Genomic DNA, 22,577 nt, shown 5'->3' with positions numbered 1-22,577 from the left:
AACTGAGAAATCTGATTTACATATGTGGGACAAAGCCAGAATGAGACCACTTCTTTGCTGCTGTATTTGTGTATCAGGTGCCCTAACAAACACCTTGCCTAGACAACATTGGTTTTGTGACCAAGATAAGGAACCTGACAGAATAAATATAAAAAATAAATAAAATATTCATTTATGCAACCAATATTTATTGACAACTTACTATGTGCCATGCACCTTCCTAGCTGCTGGAAACAGACTGATAAGTAAGATAGAAATAGTTATTACAGGGGGCAAAACTAGACATTGGACAACTAACTACAAGTGAGACGTGAGTTATGGGTAAGCATATAGGATGTGCTGGGAGCGAAAGAGTTAGCTAGGCAAAGATGGAAGAGGGAAGGCATTTCATTCCTTCATTCATTCAACAGATATTTGAGTCAGGAACAGAGTTGTGGTCCAGGCAGAGAAGGTGAGTGACAGCCTTGATAAAAGAGGCAACCGAAAGAGGACTGGAGTGTAGAGCGGCTCTCTGTGAGTGTGGAAAGATAGGCCATTCTCAGAAGGAAGGATACAGGATGGATAAAGAATGAAGAGCTAGATCCCCAGGGCCTCAGCATCCCAGGAGGAACCCTACCTGTCTTTGATTGGTGGAAAGAGACCTGTGGGAACTAATAGTCAGGGGCTTGGCCTTTGTCACCCTGTCCGGTTTAGGAAAGAGAACTGATCATGGGAAGAAAGATTTACTCTTGCTGAACTTGCAGGAAACAGCCAGCCTTGTCCTAGAAGTCCTTATCTTGGGCATCTAATAGAAGCGGGTCCTTTCATCCTCAATCTATCTGTATGGCTGGTCAAAAAGTTCCAAATCATCTCTTCAACACATGCCCTTGCCAAGTCAACTTAGGCTTTCAGGAGCCCTAGCTTGGACAAGGTCTCCCCATGAATCTAGACAGAGTTCTCGTGGATTGCAGATGTTAAGCTGCTGGACGACCTCTTCTGTAAGGTTCATACATCATGGCATCATTTGTATGACTGTATGGCTAGGTGAGAGATGGAGCCTTAGACCATCAACCATGAAATAAGTTATCAGTATGAGATGTGCAGTTTCTAAGAAATAACTCAAAGTATATTTCCAGGTAATCCACAGAATATAAAAACAATGATAATTATAGGTACACCCTTTACCCACAGCAACGATTCTAATTCCAACACCTTGCACAATGACTAGTTCATAACAGACACTGCAAAAGAATCCTTCATTCTCAATTAAGTCTTCTGTTAGGAAATTATCACCACCTGTTATTTAAAAGCCATACTTTTACTTTATCAGATCTTAAAATATTTTGATACTCGTTTCTTTTGCCTGTTACTACACTCGAATAAAAATGGCTTTTATTGTTCATTTAAAGTCAGATAGGCAGTATCTGAAAAATTTTGAACTTTCAACACTTAATTAGATTTTCTTATATTTAAATAAAAGAAGACAAAAAACTGATTCCTCCCTCCTTAAGTTTTTAAAATTAATAGGTGTGGTTGGCTGATGGTTGAGGGAAAAGCCGGATCCTTGGCTTTCTGTGTTGGCATACAACATTAGTGAGTCGTTTCTTCCTCAGCAAATGAAGAAACATTTTTCTTCCATATAAAATGTGTGTCATGTACATAAACTGGGCTCAGGTAGAAGTAGTCTGAGCCAATCCAGTGAGACTGAATCCTATTTTAGATAGACTACAAGGAATCAGCGACAGAGGAAGTTCCTGGCTAAGAGCAGTGGAGAGAAGCTACACAGGGGCAAGGAGCAGCAGGCAGCTGTGATGAGGGAGCTCTACCCAGCAGACGGTGTGTGGTGATCCAAGAAAGTTCTTCAGGCAAAAGGCAATGACGGCTTCCCTGGTGGCGCAGTGGTTAAGAATCTGCCTGCCAACACAGGGGACACGGGTTCGAGCCCTGGTCCAGGAAGATCCCGCATGCCGCAAAGCAACTGAGCCCACGCGCCACAACTACTGAGCCTGCACTCTAGAGCCCGCGAGCCACAACTACTGGGCCCGTGTGCCACAACTACTGAAGCCCGCGCACCGCAACTAGAGAAAGCCCGCGTGCAGCAACGAAGACCCAACGCAGCCAAAGATAAAAATAAATAAATTTATTTTTAAGAAAAGGCAATGAGGTTAAGAACTAAGCTGGGTTTCAGTCCCAGAAGACAGGGAAGAAAAAGCAGAAACTCAATTTCCATAGCTAGGGAATGAGCCAGAAGTGAGGTCCCAAGGGACAAGGTAGGAACCCACTCACTAGAGCTGGGGTCAGAGGCAGCTCACCAGACGTGAGACTGACTGGAGATGGAGCCAGAGTCGCTGACCTTGCTCTTAGTAAGGGCCTGGGCCTGGAATGGGGCTGATCCTGCAACAAGGGCCTTCATGGAACTCAACCAGTTTGTCAGCTTTGCAAATCTTCCCACTTCTTTTCTTTGTTTTAATTTTATTACATAGTTGTTGAAATACATCATGTAAAGTTTCATAGCATCTATAGCTGCTAACTTATATTCTCTTTTAAAGATTCATATTTGCATGGATACGAGTTTAACGGGACTTTCAAGGTTTCACTTGTGCCATTTCTTCTCACACATTGTCATTTCCTTGCTACAGAATATTATATACACAGGGCTTTGAGAAATATTCTGTTCAGTTAATGACTTTTCATATATTGCTTTTTTATTTGATTCACTTAAATATAATTAAATTATTTTTCTGAACAAATACAATTATTAATACTTTGTTTCTTTGCTTCTAAGTTAGTGAAATCATTAATTGCTATATACATGTGTTCAGGGATAATGAATTCATTTTGGCTTCAGACTGGCAGAGGTATCAGAAACATCCTAATTTCACTCAATTAATTTCATCATACCAGAAAATTAAGCCCCTAGATTTTACAAAAACTTTCTTTCCTGGAAGTATTTTTAAATAACTACTAGATCCTCAAGCACATCTTATTATAAGTCTTTAATGATTTGGGAGTTCTTTAAATAAGAATTTCTTGGAAGTTCAAGAAAGCCTTGATTAACAAAGGGAACTACTTAAAAGATATGGCCTAAGCCATCTTCACCATTTTATAGTTGGCTTGCTTGTTTTTGCTTTAAGCATCAAGCACAAAGAAACAGATACACTGCTGGCTACTGGTTACCTGCTAATTGATTTCAGTTTGACTTCCTAATCCTTTAGTCTGTGCTGTGCTTTTTATTAGTTTCAAGCTAAGGTACCTACTGTCAGACTTCTCTGGATTGAAAAGTTTTTTTAAAAAGACATGTGGTATCTGAAATGTGATAATTCGGTTTGGACATTTTTTTTTTCTTTTAATTTTGAAGGAAGATCGTGCCTCTGAAAAATGTTTAAACAAACATTTTGTTTTGAGATAAGAACTCACTGATTCACTTGGAGTTTTTATCTAGGTTGGTGAAAAAATAAATAAAAATGAATTCATGAGTAATTCTAATTCCATCAAACGGAGTTCCCGCACAACATGCCAGACAAGCAGCCCTCCAGGGTCTCCTTTTACCGGCTGCTGTTGATCCACTGGAGTGATATTATCACATGTGACAACAAAGAAGTCGAAAACCCTACCCCGTGTGGACTAATTTCTAGATCGGGTGGCACATACTATGATTCTAGAACCTGACTCTTGTCAGCAAACATTTCCCTCCATTCAGAAGGGTATCTCCTACAAACCTACCTCTAGAGAATGAAAGAAAGGGCTTTGGGTTGTATGAGGAAACAGGATTAGAAGAGCGTTTCTGAGTCATCTTGGGCAAGAAGGCATGATTTATTAAGCCCTGAGCCTACTCATGGATACTCCCTTCAGCTCTCTGATTTAAGGGAAACCCTCTCCCCTGAAGCTCTCTCTCCCCCAGCACTCTGCACACTGAAAAACAAAACCAGTCTTCTTCTATCACTCTATGCAGCCTCCAAATCATTCCTCTCCACTGTGTTTATTTAGGCTTCTGCCAGCTGACCATCCCCACCCACCTCATCTACTTTATCTCTGTCATCCACTAACTTCCTAGACATTCATCTTTGTTTATTGAAGACTCAACACCTCGCGCAGTCTTCCCTTCCACAAATGTTCTACCATCTTCCCAAGTAACATCAGGGACTATGTGGACAATCTCTGCTACTCTCTGGCTTAAGAATTTCTTAACCTTAGAAACTCTCATGACCTTCACCTCCATTCCACATCTGTACCTGCATTTTCATGGTCCTAATGTTGCTATCACCAAGAATAGTTCTACCTTTGAAATCTTCAACTTGAGTAACCTACACTTTGGCCTTCCCATCCTTAGAAGTTCTTTCATTTCTTTATTCCCTCTGCACCTGCTCTTCTACTTTACTGAGAATTCTCACTTCATGCTCACCCTGTTCTTCCTTTGTCTTTCTTTTACCTTCTATCCAGCCTACATCCTGTGGTGTCATCATTTAAACCATCAACCCAGCAAAGTATTTCATTCCCTCGCCCCTGCAAATGAGCCTACCCTGAATCTTCCCAGCTGCCTACCTTTTCCCTTCCAACTCTAGGCTAAGATATTTAAGAATGTTTTTTACAGATGTATTGATCGACTTTTTTATTGCAAGCTCCTTATGAGCAGGGACTTTGTGTTGTTCACTTCTGCATCTGCAGCAACTAGAACAGTACTCAGTAAATATCTGTGGAAGATATTACCTGTGAGGCTAGGAAAACCCCATAACTTCCTGGTTTAATGCCATTTCAAATTATGGCCTTCAGCTTCAACAGGGCCATCAGTTCTGTGCACAGCCCTTCTACGTGGTCCTGCTTAGCCTTCCCTCCCACTCCATACACTGGCCCTTTCCAGCCTTCAATACCCTTACTTCCTCTCACACAGAGAAAACTGAAGTAACTGGATGCTGAGCCACATGGCTTCCCGTCCTTCTCAGCCTCTAACCGTACTTGCATGCACACTATCACTGCTGCTTTCCCCCTGGTAAGAGAGGAAGAGGGGGTCCTCCTCTGTTTAAGAGTGGTCCTGCCATCTTTTCTCTGGATATATCCTCTCTTACATCCCCAGGAACAAGATCCATCAACTTTCCCATCTTCCATTGGAATCTCCAACCTCTTCCTTTCTGCCTTCATTTCTTGTCCTACTCAACCTCTCAGCTGCATTTAACTTCAGTGATCAGACTCTGATTTTTAACATACTCTCTAACTCTTGCTTCAGTGATTTTACACTTTACTGATTTTCCTTGTACCTCCTTGCCTACTCCTCTTCAGTTCCTTTTTAAAAATCTCCATTCCTTCCTGGGAAATCTCAACCACCTCACCCCTACGCTGATGACTCCTGAATCCTTGTCTCCAACCTTGACTTTCCTGAACTTCGCCACACAGAAGACTCACCAGTATCTCAAATCTACACTGTCTCAAAGGGAACTTTTCGCTGCATGGGCCCCAGCCTATTATCCAACCAGCTCTTCCTCTGTGTTCCCTGGCTCAGTGACTGGCAACACTTACCACCTAGTTTCTCAAGCCAGAAACTTGAGTTACATTTCACTCACTTCTTTTTCACAACCTCACATATTTACATAAACACTATGTCTTATAAACTCTACCTCCTAAATATTTCTCAGATCCATCTATTCTCTCCACCCTGTTACCATCAAATCCAGGCAACCATTAGCTCTCATCCAGATTAAGTGCGCAGTAGCCCAATTCCTTGCCCAGAGTCATTCTTTAGGTACAGTCAGTGATCCTTCTCAACAATTCTGATCAAGTCATGTTTCACTGAAAACCCTTCCTTCTGTAACTTCCCATTGCTATTAGGAAGGCTCAAACACTTTACCACAGACTGCAAGATTCAGTTTCTGCCTAGCTCTTGTGCCAGCACTCAAACACCCTTCTCACCCCCCCTCACATCCACATTCATGCCCGCTGTGACTCAGCCCTATAGCCATTCTTCCAGTTCTTCAACCTTGCTAAGCTCTCCCTCATACCCGGGACCCAGAAATAGTATTCCCTTGTGTGGGTAAATCTTTGTCTCCACTTCACCAAGTCTGCGCTAGCCAGCAGGCAAGCTTGAATACGCCCCACCTCTGCTTAAAATCCTTTAGATGCTCCCCATAACATATTTATTCATTTTCTATAGACTTGAAGAGGAATTATAACCCAGCGCATTTCGCATTACACTCCAGCCATCATGAACCACTTGCAGGTCCTACACTCACCCAGCCTTTGCATGCGTCTTGCATCCAGCCTGGGCACATGCTGCCCTCTGCTCCACTGGCCTGGCAACCTCTGAGTGGCCTTCTGAACTAGCAGGCGACATTTCCTCTTGCAAATGCTTTCCTGGCCCTGTTAGTTACAATCACTCTAGCTGCCAATCTATAATGACTGATGTGGTTTAGGCACCCTGTTCTCAGAGTGCCTGTAGCACACTGCTTCTCTCTGCCTTAGCACTTACCCAAACCGTATGGTAATTTTGTTTATTGGTCTGTCATGCTGACCAGACTGTCACTTTCCTGAGGGCAGGGTTTATCTTAGTTCATACTCCCAGTGTCTAGAAAAGTGCTCAATGTTTAGAAGGTGCACAATTAATGATTTTGAGAAATATAAAAAAATGATCGAAGGAATAGATGAATGGATGAGGAAAGACATTGTTCTCTATGAAAACATCCGTGCCCGCTTTCTACTGGGGAAATTCAGGGGGACAGTCCAGGTTCAGCTTCTCCATTATTAGTAGAAAAACAGGCCTAGTGACCTTCCGCTCTGACTTAGTTTTTACTGAGCAGCACAGTCTGAAATTGCACCTGTTAAAGCAACCAGTTGGTTAACATATACCTTCTTTTAAAAATGCAAATGTCCAGGGAATTCCTACATATCTTAATGTCAATTTATTTACTTAAATTCCTTTCCCCCAACACTTATCAGAGACCACTCCGCTGAAGGAATTGGAACTCTGCGTGTCAGAGAGGAGGGAGGTCTGGCATGGGTATATTTTAAAAGCTTCCCCAATTATCCTAATAAGCAGCCACAGTTGGGAATCACTAGTCTTCGGCGCTTCTCAAACTTTACTGTGCACTCTCCTCTCCTGGGGACTTTACTAAAAATGCAGCTGCAGATTCAATAGGTCTGAGGTGGGGCCTGAGAATTTGCATTTTTGCAAGTTCCCAGCTGGTGCTGATGGTACAGTAGACCACGCTTTGAATAACAAGAATCTAGTTATTCTCCTCTTACCACAGGCCTCTGGCTTATTTACTTTTAGGGGTTAATCACTGGGGAGGGAAGGGCTAACAGTGAATGTCTGCAAGGTTGAGCACAGAATAGCTACGTGTTCAAATCAAGTTGTGCTTGACTGGCTTTACAGAAAACAAACAAAAAAAAGCGTTTTGCTTTACAGGAAACATGGATCCAAGTGCCCGTTTCTGATTGTGTTCATTTTACAGTTCATTCACAGGCTGAACTGTCACTCCCTGTGCTAAGATAGAGCACAGTAGTCAAGGAAAATGTTAATAAGAGATGACACATTTTTACCCGAGACTATCTAAAATGTACTACTCTCTCTCTCTCTCTCTCTCTCTCTCTCTCTCCCTCCACCCCCTACCCTCTCTCTATTTTTGGCTACACCTTCCACTTAAAAAATATATTGACTGCCTTCTTTTGATTCTCACTAAATCGCTTTTTTTTTTCTCAATAAATAGCTTTAAATAGCGCATCTGTAACTTTCATGAAAGAACACATTAGATGGGCTATATCTGTGCATTATACCTGTGGTGCATCTCCTTGAAGGATGCATAACGTGAAATAGGCTGTCATTAATCTTTGCTGTTTCTCTGTAAAATAAGACACTTTTAATTTCAATTTTGTAGATAAGGAAAATGAAATGCAGAGAGCTAAACTGACTTAATTAAGATCGCATACTAACAACACAGGATGTGGCCTGAACTTACATCTTAGTTCTACCATGCTGTTGGCTTAGTGGAAAAAAAAGCTGTAATCTTTCAAAAGATTGTGCCTTAATTATTCATAACACTTGCATCTCTTTGAAATAAAGTTTACTATTTAACAGCCTTGCTCCTGCACATATCTATTGTTGGAATTTATCTATATTCTAGTCATCTAATTATTAACCTACATTGTTCATAAAAGAATTCAAAGTGGCCTTACAGGGATACAGGAAATAAAATCAAATACATTAGCTGAGAAAGAAAGAGGAGGGCAGGAATAATGCTAATGAATCAAGTGTATACAAAGATTATAATTATAGGTTAAAAACAAATCTCTTGACACACTCATAGTCAAGGTGAAAAATTTCATAGAACCCTTATGAAAAACCAACACATTTTCCCAGAAGCATGATAATCCCCAGTAACTACTTTGTGGTAGACCCAGTATTCTGCCTTTGATTTAGAGATGATGGGTCCACCTGGCCCTACCATACCACATATATCTCTCACTTCCTCTGAAAGTGAAACTCCAGCACATGCAAACAATGCTTCCAATGTCTAATTCCGAAATAATTTCAACTTCCTAGTTGATTTACAATTTCCACAGACTTTTCATCAATATAACACTAATATGATCAAATAATAGGTACTCACTCAAACTGAGAAGCTTGTTATTTAGTGACTTGGTAGGCACTGAAAACTACACATAATCACTTTGAATTGTGGAAATAGGAATCAACGGACTCAACATTTAATTACAATAACAAGCATAAGATCAAAACAGAAGATAATTACTTACAAATGGACACTGGAGCGATGGGAAAAAAAGGGATAAGGGTGATTTTGTTGCTTTTTATCCGCCTACCATAAAATTCACCCAATGACTTTTAATACATTTATACAGCTGTGCAACGATCACCACAATCCAATTTAGAAAAATTCCATCACCCCAAAAGGTTTCCTTGTGCCCATTTGCAGGAATCCCTGCTCCACTCCCAGGCCTTAGGCAATAGCTATTCTACTTTCTGCCTCTATAGTTTTGCCTTTTCTGTAAATTCATATAAATGAAATTATATAATATGCAGGTTTTATTATTGTCTGACTTATTTTACTTAGTATAACATTCTTGAGGTTCCTTATTGTTGCATGTATCATAGTTTGTTCCTTTTCGCTGTTGTGTAGTATTCCCGTTTATAGCCATACCATATTTTGTTTATTCAACTATTGAGGGGTATTTGGGTTGTTTCCATGTTTTGGCTTCTATGAATAATGCTGTAATTTAAAAATCACATGAAATCCCTTTGAGGACATGTATTTTCATTTTTCTTAGGTAAATACCTAGGAGTGAAATTGTTGGGTTGTATGGAAAATGTATGTTTAATTTTCCACATAAATTGCCAAATGTTTTCCAAAATGGTTTTTATATATCGCATTGGGATGTACTGAAATATTTTACATCCCCACCCGCTATGTATGATAGTTCTAACCTCCACATCCTCACCAACACTTGGTATTGTCTATCTTTTTTATTATAGCCCTTCTAGTGGGTATGGGGTGAGGGTGTTTTGAACAAAGAGAATTTATTCCAGTCTTCAGTCACTCAGAAATCGGATCAAAACAACCAACCCCCACCCCAGAATTTCCTTTTCTGAATGATCTCAGAGAACAAAATTTTTCAAGATTCAAGGGCTTGTGTAACTTTCCCCTTATAGGCGTTTTAACGCTTTATTTTTCAATTTCCCTTTAAAAATCTATTAATATTATTAACTGGAGCTTCATATTATATCAAAGGCTTATTGGGAAGCACCTTGCTACACCATGGATTTTGGCAAGCAGGACAAAGCAAGACCCTTCAACTGCAGAGGGGTCTTCCCATATTTCTCAGTCTACAATGTTGAATGTAAAGCTGGAGTCCTCACTCCCCCCACCCCCGCAAGCTGGAGTTTATATCCACTCCTTTACGCACAGGTAACGTTCGCAGCTGTAAAATAAACCTTAAGATTCCAAATAAGCTTATCAGGCATCGCTAATTTTCTTTCCCTTTAACCACTTAGTCCAACTTATCTATGTTTTCAATACCTTGACCTTGCACTAAAAAAAGATGGTGCACTACTGCTTAAAATCTACCCAGAAGGTTAAAAAAAAAAAAAAAAAGTTACATATGTATTTATCACATCACTGATTCCCTTTCTTGGAAAGGATGTGATTGACAGATGCTAATTTTGACTGGAGAATTTTTGAAGCAAGTATTGCTACACAATTGTCAGGAGAATGGTGTCAGGGAAGCCGCCCAAAGCAAACTGCCACATGCCACGTTTAAATTAACAAAGGTGTGCTTCAGCAGCCTTTCCACTAAGATGCCGGCTGCGTTCTTATTGCCTGAAGGATTTTTTCAAGCTAAATTACATAATGAAATAGCCTCATCTCCCACTCTGAAAGGCTGTTACATGCCTGGCAGCCCTCAAGAGTCAGTCCGTGGTCTTTCCTGTACTCATCCAGTTGTGTCATTTTTCTTCGTGGAGGCTTCTAGGGTGTTAACAGGCAAGAAAGGAGGGACCATGGCCCACAGCAATGCAGAGATTCCTTGTTGCTGCCAGGAAAAGGCCAGCTGGTAACAAGATACTTCACTTAGGGCACTACCAGGATCTGGCCCTTGAAGAAATGATCAGATATTTGGAAGGTTCATTTACTTCAAGGGTTATAGCTCAAGCCACACAAAAGTGATTATAAATCAGAATATGAATACATAATCTCACCAAGCTTAACATATCTTTCAAGTGAACAGAATGCCTCCTTTCCTTGTATTAATATTTAAATACTCATCAAAAGTTTGCTTGATGAGTAGAGAATTAAAGTAAAGGAAATGGATAGTTATGAGAGGTTTCATCCAGGTCCTGACGCTCCACAAACCTGTCCCTCAGGGCTGCCACAATTGTGCAGTGTACAACCTGCACAACTGTACAGATGGTCTTGCTCTCTCTTGAGAACTGTATTGCTCATGTACCTTAACTTGGTTTCTCTATCCCCTGGAGAGTTTAGGACTACACTGTTAATGTTTGCTTCTTTAAACCCCTCAATTCCATGTTGTGTTTGATGTACTAAAATCACTGATAAAGCTGATCGCTGTTCTCAGTAAAGTAGCTTGTTTCTTGGTCAAAGAGATATTCATTCTCCTCCTTCTTAGTCTGTATTTAATTATTTCAACTCTCTGAGAGTCATCATATGTCCTTAGTAAAGTAGCTTGTTTCTTGGTCAAAGAGATATTCATTCTCTTCCTTCTTAGTCTGTATTTAATTATTTCAACTCTCTGAGAGTCATCATATGTCCTTAGTAAAGTAGCTTGTTTCTTGGTCAAAGAGATATTCATTCTCCTCCTTCTTAGTCTGTATTTAATTATTTCAACTCTCTGAGAGTCATCTTATGTCCTTTCGTTCCAAGTTCTAGCATGAGCGGAGGCAATCTGCTCTCAAATACTGTATGTACAGGCATAGAGTATTAGAAGTTTGATAGACTCCTGGTCTCCTTTGAGGCAACAGGGAAAAGTGGTCATGAATACAGGTTCTGGAGTCAGGCTGCCTGGAGTGCAATCCTAGCTCAAGTTTGTTCATCTGTAAAAGGAATGTATAATGGTACCTACCTCACAAGGTCATTATGAGGATCAAATGTAAACTGCTTACAATAGTGTCAGACACATAAACATTCAGTAAGTGTTAGCTATTATTATTCTATTTTATCTTCTATTTTTACTTTATTATATTCTATTAATATTCTCCTGTATTGTTATACCCCTCTATTAACCTATTTAACATTTCTTCCTTATCATTGTATGTTACGTACCTCAATTTAGTAATAAAACACTAGTTTAGCAAGAAAAACTGTGTGTGTGTTTTAACTCTTCAAAGACAGCCCCCAAATAAAAGAACTATGGAAGGGTGTATTATTAGTTCCCTATTGCTGCTACAAAACATGGCCACAAACGGTGACTTAAAACAACACAAATTTATTATCTTATGGCTCTAGGGGTCAACAGGGCTGCATTCCTTCTGGATGCTCTAGGGAAGAACCATTCCTTTCCCTTTCCAGCTTCTAGAGACTGCACACATTCCCTGGCTCTTGGCTGTATTACTTCAAACTTGGCTTCCTCTGCTTCTGTTGTTACATTTTTCTCTCTGATTCTGACCCTCCTGTTTCCTTCCCCTTATAAGGACCTTGTGATCACATAAGATAATTCAGGATAATCTCCCCAATATCCTTAACTTAATAATCATCTTTGTAAAGTACCTTTGGCCTTATAAGGTAACATATTCATAAGATCCAGGGATAGGAAGTGGACATCTTTAGGGAGGCATTATTCTGTCTACCACAAAGGGAAAAGCATTAGATGATCTCTTGAGATTATTTAAGCCAGTGGTACCCAAGTGGAGATGATACTGCTGCCCCAAGGAGACATTTGGCAATGTCTGGAGATACTTTTTGGTTGTCACAGCTTGGAGAAGGTGCTGCTAGTCACCTAGTGGGTAGAGGCCAAGGATGCTGTTAAACATCCTACCATGCACAGAGCTGCCCCCCTCCCCATAACAAAGAATTATCCAGCCCAAAATGTCAACAGTGATGAAGCTGAGAAACCCTGATTTAAAGTATATGATTCCTTGAAATCTTAGTAAGGTTGCAATGCAATGGAAGCCAGTTTCAGGATTTAGATTTACACAGAGACGTTTGAGAAATCACATCCAAGCTCTATAATTCCATGTTTTTAACAATCTTATATAGTAAATAAGAGATGAATAGTATTACTCATACTTTAATAGTAGGGTTTTGAACACTGCCTTAACTTGTTATTTGTTAAGAAGTGCTTGTTTCATTTTAGGTCTGGTGTAATCTTTCACAGGGATGAATTTCTTATACAGGCAAGTTAATTTAAAGTATGTACTGTAAACAGCATTTTATGTATATTACAAATATTTAAATTTGTAGAGGCTCAGACTTAAGGACCCAACACCAAACAAATTTCAAGATGATCCACAGCTTTCTGCAATATTCTATTTTTGCCTTGGTGTGGCTTGACCTCCATCCATTGACTTCAAAGGATCAAAGACAGAAGTACACTTGCCATGACTTTCGCTTCCATGAGGAGAAAGACTTCAGCTAAAACCAACTTTCACTTGAAATAAGCACCTTGGGTATCAATACCTAACTTTTCCAATTCTCAACAATTTCTGTGCTCAGGTTTGAATTCTCCCAATCTTTTAAAGTAATCTATAGAATTGCTGGTAGGAGACTTTATATTTTTTTCAACATCTTTTTTTCTGTCTTTCTTTTCTTTCCATCCACGCCACTCTTTCACTCTCTCCCTTTTTTTTCTGTCCAAGATTTCCCCTAGAGTTTTCTTAATCTGAAGCAACTTCTAAAAGCAATAGTTATGTTTTCTGTGGCAGAAAATATTTTCTAACCAGTAGAGGACTCTGTGTGTGTGTGTGTGTGTGTGTGTGTGTGCGTGTGTGTATGTGTAGGGCGTGAAAACTTTATCCATAAGAGTGAGTTTCATCATTTTCCCCCCAGGGAGGAATAGTAACTTACGAATATGAAAGTATTCTAGCAGCTTGTGAACCAACAGAGCAGAATGAAGAAAAACACACAGCTATTCAGCAACATTGTTTACCACTGAAGCTATTTCTATTGTATACATTTCTCTGCCAAGATATAGTTCTGTGAGGTGCTTTTTACATTTGGTATGATTTCTAAACTACAATTAAAGGATACAGTTTAAATACATTTTAATGAGTTAAGCCTTGCCAACCAGTATAAAAAAAAGCCAAAGCCATACCTCTAAACATTAAGTCACATGTAAGATTCCAGATTCCAAATGTCATATTGCTCCTTGGGTGGGTACCACTAAAGGAACCTGCTCAGATCTCTGGGGTACAATCACCTGTAGGATTTTACAAAGATACGCCTACCTAGTCAAAGGATCTAGTTTCTTCAAAAATAAAATCCAAGAAAAAAGAGTGAGAGGGAGAAAAATCTGAGAGAACCTACAGATTAAGAGACTTAATAGATGCATCAAGTGTATTGAGGACTGAGAAACTTAGAGATAATTAGAGGGCAACACATAAGTGGGAGTTACTCAAAACAGAATAGCATGAGCATATAATAGGGCAGCTGGTAGAGAGAAAGGAGAGGTAGGATTTAGGGAGAAGCAAATGGTAACTTTGACAACTTGGGCGCATACCAACTCTGGCACAGAGACCCTGGGCATCTCCCAGCCAAGGCACCTGTGCAGCCATTTCCCTGAGGAATAAAGAAACTTCTTTTGTTTCTGGGAAGGCCCTTGGATGGGAAAGTGCATGTTATTACACTGAGGAGCAAATGGCTGGTATCCCAAGCAGGTCTCCCTCAAGCTACCCACATCATGTCCCAGAGTGTACATGTGCACTTGAGATGCAGTGGGGGAAAAAAAAAAGGCAAAAAGCAATACAGAAAAACAAAGAGCACATACATACTAAGGACATTAGACTATAACCTAGAATCCCCAAATATTTTCCCATTACTATTTTGCAAAGGTCAGTGAATAACAAAAACCCAGATAAGACAGTCCAACAGAAAATGGTTAAAAATCATTTGGGACAGATTATTTCTTGGAAGAAATGTAGGCATCAGAAAGGAAGTTTAGAATCTCTTGTCAAAGGGCATAAATACTGTGTTCATATCCAAGGTGCTATGCCAGCTACCACCTTTCTTCTCCTTGTCAAAATGTTCTTCTTTTCTTCACCACATTCTAATTGATGTGACTTCTATAGCTCCATACACTTCTCTGTTCCCTTCTCTGACTTTTCTTTTCCTTCTACTCTAATTCTTGATGTCCTCTTAAGTTCAGCTCTTACACTTCTTCTACTTTTAGGAACTCAAATATTCCCAAGGCTTCAGCTATCACCCCTTGGCTGACAGATCCTAAATTCACTCGATCTCTACTTTCTTGCTGTCTATCTCCACTTGGATGTTACCCCTGACTTAGATGCAATAGGTCTAAATCCACATTAATCACATTCTTCCCTAAAACAAACTTACGTCGTAACTTTGCTATTTCTGTGTGAGCTGCCACAGTCTCCCGAGTCCCTTGAGGTTTCAAAGTTGGTGTCATTTTCAAAGTATTCATATCCTTCATTTAGCAAGTCAGTGCTATTGAGCCATCCCATTGTTCCTCACATTGTCTCATAGCTCTTTCATCTCACCGCAGGCAGCCCTCCTAAACTCACACCTGGATTACAGAAGCAGCCCCTACCTGCCCTCCCTCCCTAGCTTCTCACTCAATCCACCCAGCCTAGCATTCCCAGAATCGAATCTTCCAACTTTTGCCTTAACGAGTGATCTGTTCAGGAAAACATCCTTTTCTCTTTTACTACAAAATCAAGGCTAAACATGAATTTTCAAAGCTCTCCATAACATGTCCCTATCTATCATGCCTACGTTTGCACTGCTTTCTCTACACGATTTATTCCTGTTCTTTCTCCTAGTTTGGAATTCCCTCTTCTGTACTTCCACTTCCAAATGCTAGCCCTGCTTCAAGACCCCTCCCAAATCTAGCTTCTCCACCTTGCTTTACAGGACTATATGTCACTCCCTTTTTCATTCTTACCCCTCTAATGATCTGCATTGAGAATTTTAGCACTTAATGATATGATGCGTGCCATTTCAAGTGCTGATTTTCTTTCTCCAATTACATGGCAAGCTCCATAAAGCTACAGATATAGTTCTCCATCTCTACCCTACCATAAACTCTGGGGTTGAAAAGAGTGAATTCTTTTTTGGAATGAATAAATTAACAAATCTACTAAAGTATATTTTGATGTTCTTTGACTATTAATTAATGACCTATAACAAATAAAAATATACACAAAGCAAATATAGAGATCTATTAGCATTTGATTTTTAAATGTTATACATTAATTATAAAACTATTAAATTTAAAAACTATCTTCTTACCTGATTTTATGCAGTCTGATGACTTGCAAATACCGTCTAGAAAAAGGAGGATATATGCATAAATATTTGCAATACACATATTCTTTCTCCCTACCTTTTGTTCTTTTATAGACGCTCAATTAAATAATCAATTCCTTAAAGCAAGAACTAAAACCTAAGTATTATATATATCATTGACAGTAGTTAGAAGAAAATATAGAGGAATAAAATAAGCAAATCCTAAATTTAAAATTTTTTAAATGAAGGAAAAAAATGTATTTCTTATATCATCCCTGACCACTAAGCCCTAGGTCTATTAAGTTGAAACATCAGTTGTTTTAGTCTGGTAATCATTTTTTTTTCCATGAATGAACCCATCTTTTCTAATCCTTATTGTGAAAAACTTCTAAGGCTCAAATTAGACCTCTTAAATTCTTGTAAAGCCATTTCGAATTTCAATGACACAATAAAAGTTGACTAACTGAAGTTGGCCATAAAACTGTGAATACTTTCATCAAGTAAAATTATACATTAGAATCTTCATAAAATACATATGAGTGCACTAAACATATTTGGCAATTAATAACTTAGCTCAAGCATAAAAGACATTGTACTTTAGTCAAAGTTTGTTGTTCTGGCATACTGATGCTACATTTTATAAATGAATCTTTATATCACCATCTTTAAGTGTCTCTTTCCTTAACACATTGTTTAATAGATGGGAAAAACCTAAGATGAAGATTTCACTGTCTTCTGCATGTTTGTGGGCACAGGTGTGTGAGTAACTCACCATCATAGGTTGCATAGAGAGCTATCATTGTCACTGCAATGACGGTAAGGAGCAGGACAAGGACGGAGAGACTCATCTCCAGTGGGGTCCATCGCTGTTTCTTCTTTGGCTTTGGAGTGTTGATATCAGTTATATCCATCTGACTTTCCGATCTGCCCATTACCTAAAGTCTGAAAAAAAAAAAAAAACATTAAAAAATTTAAAAAAACTAATCATAATAAATTAATCAATAGATAAAAAGAAGAGATCTATATACAATTTTCTAAATGCTTAATGTGGCTGAATAAAGTAAAAGGTTAACTCATTTTAAATTAGAAATAAAAGTTTTTTGCTGAAAGTCAAAGTTTCGATTCTGAAAGCAAAGAGTATATAGTCACATAAGTTAGACAGATCCTGGTCACAATCTTTTGGATTTTTTTGACATATCACTGAAGATCCAAGCAAAATCAGACAAGGAAACTCAGTTAAATACTCACGGAGGATTCCTTCAGCAGTTCATAAGCAAAATAACTTCTGTACCATCATTAAGGAAAGTTTTAAACTCATCCTTCTGAACCTTGTACAACATCAAAGGTGAATTTTATAGCTTGCTCCACTGGCTTCCTTTATAAGCTTAGAAATCAATGACTAATGCTTCGAGGTTTTGACTAAGCAATAATTTTAAATATGAGTACAGATAAAAACAAAAAGGAACAAACACTTGTAGTAGTTTTTTTTTTTCATCTTAAAAACATCTTTTATTTTACAGTTCAAAATTACAACAACTGCTAATATGGGTATCTATTAACTGGTTAGACAACATTTTGAAAATGGTCACTCACTGGACCAAAAGTCATGGTTTACAATCTGGGATGAAAGATACTAACTGTAAGTACTGTTTCTTTGTACAACTGAAGAAGAAGAAAATATGATTAAAAAAATTCAACCTTCCAGGTCAGGATAACAGTTAAGATACTTAACTTGTTTTTAAATTAATAATATTAATACTTCTGCTAATAATAGCCGATATTTATTGAGTACTTCCCATGTGTCACTCACAGTTCTTGGTGCTTTGCATGTACTAATTCACTGAATCTTTGTAAGGCGGATTTGAATATTCCAGTTCTATACCTTAGGATAGTGGGGCACAGAAAAGCCAGGTAACTTGCCAAAAGCTACACAAGTAAGTACACATTTACAATGAACACATTTCAAAGAATACAATTACAAAGAACACATTTTGAAAGAAAATTGCATCATCATACAATGATAGCTACTTTAAACCTTATTGCAGAAGTCTAGGGGGCAAAATTAAGGGGATATTAGCCTAAATATTAGATTTCATTATGTTTCTTTTAGAGGTCTAGTGACTCTTTATCAGCCATTCACCAAAGCTTAGAACACACAAGTTCAATTTTTCTGCCTGACTGTAGAAAAGAGCATCGTAAACTAACAGATTAGCTGTTTATAGCTTGATGCAAATTAAGCATATAATGTAGTTCCTAGATGAAGTGACTGCTCAGAGATGCTCTCATAGCTAGAAATCTTTGTTGAATACACATAATTTTCTGAGAGTGTGTTTTGTGGAAACTGAGGCACAGGATAAAGTAGAAACGGATTCTACGTTTGAAGTATGGCCTGGGTGATCAGGCCATCAGTTATCAGCAGATAACTAGGAATTTAATTTCCTCAGTGAGTTATTAATAAGTGAGCCACAACTGGACTTTAAAGTTCTGGATACAAAGTCTTAAGCATGTTGTCCCCGGCATTACATGAGGCTATAACCAAGGACAGACTATCAAATAAAAATATTTTATTAGACCATGAAAACCATGCCTGCTCAATAAAAGTGGAATGTAGTGTACCTGAATGTTAAAATGTCTTAATGGTTATATGACTCATGTTGGCTTAGTCTCACAGCCTCTTTCTTGGGTTATGATATGGAATTGCATTGATAGTAGTCCTTGGATTTTTAATAGGGGAGGTGGGTGGGGAAAGAAAAGATGGAAACACACTTAACGCTTGGACACCATACAGAGAGGTAAACAATAAAGAATAATTTTCCCGCTTCTCCCAGATGAATTCAAGACTGACTTCAAGAACATCTGAATATTAATCACATTTGCTTGAGTATTTCCACTTCCTGAGTATTTCTCCCCCTGCTCTAATAATATTTCAGAAAACAATCTAGAGAAATGTTCTCCCGATATATTAATAATATGACCCACTTCTCTTTTTAGTTCTTTCTTAGAAAAAACAATTAGTTTCTTTAGTAAAATCTAGGGCCAGGAACCAGGGCAGCCACGGGTTAAATTGAAGCTGCTCATTGGCGCCACCAGGTTTCCACCATGCAGGAAAACTAGTAGGCAGGTATGTCCTTCTCCTTTCTGGGTTACTTTTCCCTGGCGTCTACTTCTTACCCTTGAGATTGGGGTACTGAGGCAGCTGGGCTCTTAATGGTTCTGCACCTTAGACAGCAGAAATTGTTACAGGGAGAAATGAAGGCAGTGACTGAAGCTGTTTAGTCCTTATACCTGAATCAAAATAATATCATCTTTGAATCACTTGCAAACTCTCCATCTGCGCCTCCTATAAACGTCCTGCAAATTTTCAGTCTTTTGCTCCTAAGATACACTTTTCAACAGCAATGACCAAAGCAGAAATGAGGCAAGTTTAACCTCCTAATTAACTTTGTCATTCATTTCCAGTAATTCCAATTGATTCCCTATTTTCTTTTAAGAAAATAGGGGTCAGAATCTTGAACCTCAGGAAAAAACATATCACCATCCCTCAGATACTTGGATGTCCAATGCAACCACACCCAACCCCATTTTAGAGATGGGGGGAAAGGAGGCAATTATACAAAAGAATACAAAAATTATAAAGTCGATACTTGTAGTCCCATATAAAGCAGGATATGCCAAAACATACCTACATCCTTAAAGTATTCCAACTCAATTGGAGATATATTGGAAAGTTCAAGCCAAAAAGTAGACACTTCCGCAAGAGAGGATAGAGGATTAGGACATCTACCTTAACAAGAATACTGCAAACTTCAGCTTGACAACATCTCCAAAAGAATAAAAGATTTTTTTGCCTAAGTAGAAACTGAGTTTCAAAGCAATATACAGCAGCAATTTTTATACCAGTTGAGTGTACACATTACTTTATCACATCGTCAAATCAAAGAACCCAGAGGATAACTGGTTTGTTGAAAAGTCTATAAACCAAAACAATGTTCATCTTCACAACACATTAGTACATTAACATTTCTGCAAGTCTCTGAGGTTACTCAATGCAATTACAGTTTGTATTATGGAAACTGAGGTACAGGAAGCAAGAGAAAGAGGTTCCACCTATAATGGATATAATCTACAAAAGTACTGAATCACTATGCTATACACCTGAAACTAACACAATATTTAAAATCAACTGTACTTCAATTCAAAAAATACAGAGAGAAACAGGTTCCATATTTAGACGATAGTTGCAAATTTGAGGAGGCACATGTGGTAGAGGAATCACCTCCTTGTTTCTCCAGACAAGGAAAACTTGTAGGTGTTTCCCGGATCTGATATACGGAGTTCTGAACGCAAAGCCCCAAACACATTACTCCCATGTGCAGTGTAGCTATACAACAAAAGACACAGCATGGAGTCCAAAAAACTGTTGGACAGTTTTTTTTAAAGTGCTGGAACCCAGCAATAATGCCAGCTAGATGCCTTCATAGCCGGTTTGCGGACTAGTAGCTTCCAAATGCTGACACTGCAAATCGAGGTACTTCTTTTCAGTTTAATAAAATTACCATTTGCATCGTATATGGGGGAGGAGTAAACTTGATCAAGCAGCTAAAGAGAACAGCTTGGGACTTCCCTGGTGGTGCAGTGGTTAAAAATCTGCCTGCCAATGCAGGGGACAGCGGTTCGAGCCCTGGTCCGGGAAGATCCCACATGCCGCGAAGCAATTAAGCCCGTCCTGTACAACTACTGAGCCTGCGCTCTAGAGCCCGCGAGCCGCAACTACTGAGCCCGCGAGCCTGGGCTCCACAACAAGAGAAAGCTTGCGCGGAGCAAGGAAGACCCAACTCAGCCAAAAATAAATAAATTTATTTAAAAATAAATAAATAAATAAAGAGAACAGTTCAGTTGCAATTACTCTTTTGTTCAAATAATACAAATAGGTTAAGACCGATTAAGGAAACTTTCATCTGCAAAAGAACTCCCACCACCACTCCCACCAACCAACCCTCGAGATTTAAGCACTCTATCAGCATAAATCATGTAAGAGGAAACTATGGTTTAAAGCAAGATGAAGAGGTAGGATAATGAAAAGATCTTCAGGGTAGGGAAAGTAAAAATAGAAAAGTGAGTTACAAATGAGAAGAAAATCTGACAGAAACCAAAATGAAAACAAACCTTACTTTAAAAAACAAACAAAAAACAAAAACAAACAAACAGAAACAGTGTCTTTACAGCGGAATGGCAAATTCCCAGCCCCCAAATCAGCCAGGCTGCAATTTCGTAGCGCTGATCTCAGTAACCGGACATAACTCTCCGAGGCAGAGGCTGCAGGAAGCTATGGAAATGAACCTGAACAGTCGACCTGACATCACTTGCAGAGCCCTCGTCCAGGTCACCCTCTCTAACCCCAGTCCCTCACTCTTCAAGTCTCAGTTGCAGCTTCTTCCCAGGGCACGCCTCCCTCGCCCACGGCCGCGGGGTCCCGGGCGCTCTGATCGCGCCGGACCTGAGCCGCGGACCCTGCTCCGTGCGCCTCCCAGGCAGCCGCTCCGCGCGGCCGCCGCTCCCCTCCAGCTCCCGTCCCAACGGCTCCCACCGCCCCCGGGGGAGATCTCGCGCCCTTTGGACCCATCTCCCCCCAGCTCCCAGGTGCCAGCTCGCTTTCCCGGGACTCACCCGTGGGATTCGGGAGAAGTTGGAGGCTGCAGAGCAGACACGTCCCGACCAATGAGCGCACGGGGTCGCCGGGCGGCGGGGAGCGCCGCAGAGCGCTGGTCGGTCGGTGCGTCCGCCCAGGCGCGTCCGGAGCAGCGCGGGCTCCTGGCGGCGGGCGGCGGCGCCGAGCCCAGGCCGGACTCCCGGGAGGTTCCGGACCCGTCTCGGCCCGGGCCCGGGGGCGACGCGGAACCCGGGCATCCCTCGGACCCGCACCCGGAGAGACTCACCGTGGTCTCTCAGCAGATCCCGCGCCGGGAGTCGGGCGGCTTCTCCCGCCTGCGCTGGGTCCAGCTTCGCCACTTGCACATCTCCGCGCCCCGCGCGTCTCGGCGCTCTCACCACCCCCCACCCCGCCTCGCCACTGCAGGACCAGCGAGAGGAGCAGTTCCCTGGGTGACCTGAAGGTTTCCGCTAGGTCTCCCAAATCCTGTCACATCCTGTGAGGGGGCCGGGGCCGGGGGTGGGGGTGTGAGAAAGCCCCCCCCCACGCCCGTCCCCCACCTCACCCTTCCCCAAAGGGCTTTGCCAAACATTCTTGGAATTGCTTAGCTTCGGGGCTTTCAAGAAAATACACTGCCTCTTCGAGATTCTGTAGTGCTGATACGGGTTCTATTTCTCTCTCTAATGGACCTGAGACAAAAACATTTCTCACACTCTTCTTTCCCCTCTTCCTCGCTCCTTTTCCTCCCTTCAGCGAAGCTTCCTTCCTTTCTCAGTTTTTCTTTATTTTTTCTCTCCTTGCTTTCTGGTTTTTTTCTTTCATTCTTTTCTTGTGCTCCCTCCCCCTTTTTTCCTTCTCTCCTTCCGTTCCTTTTCCCCCTCCCTTTTGCTTACCCTCTCTTCTCTTTCTTCCCTTCCTTTCTTTTTCTTGGTGATGTCCAGAGCTACATTCTGTACTGAAACTCTCCACTCCCATCTTCTGACTCTAGGGAATCTTGTAACGTGCGTACCTGAGGGGCTGGAATGGGGAGT

General features: G+C 40.3%; 1 protein-coding gene across 5 annotated transcripts in view; it reads right to left on the bottom strand.

Annotated features, from left to right (window-relative positions):
- MME (membrane metalloendopeptidase) overlaps positions 1–22,045 on the bottom strand; it is a 91,186-nt gene extending 69,141 nt beyond the window's left edge. The window contains exons 1-3 of one of the 5 annotated variants that reach the window (XM_036851267.1): positions 21,833–22,045; positions 16,669–16,838; positions 15,900–15,935 (exon numbers count right to left, since the gene is read on the bottom strand). In XM_036851267.1, the coding sequence (XP_036707162.1) occupies positions 15,900–15,935; positions 16,669–16,828 (196 nt within the window). In that variant the 5' untranslated portion in view covers positions 16,829–16,838; positions 21,833–22,045. The other 4 variants (XM_036851270.1, XM_036851269.1, XM_036851264.1 and 1 more) reach the window with 4 other exon arrangements.
- Between the last annotated feature and the right edge of the window lie 532 nt (positions 22,046–22,577).

This window comes from Balaenoptera musculus, chromosome 4 (assembly GCF_009873245.2).
Source record: "Balaenoptera musculus isolate JJ_BM4_2016_0621 chromosome 4, mBalMus1.pri.v3, whole genome shotgun sequence".
In the NCBI taxonomy this organism is placed as follows: Eukaryota; Metazoa; Chordata; class Mammalia; order Artiodactyla; family Balaenopteridae; genus Balaenoptera; species Balaenoptera musculus.
Note: the sequence above shows the minus strand (reverse complement) of the source record. Positions and strands in the feature narration are given on the sequence as shown.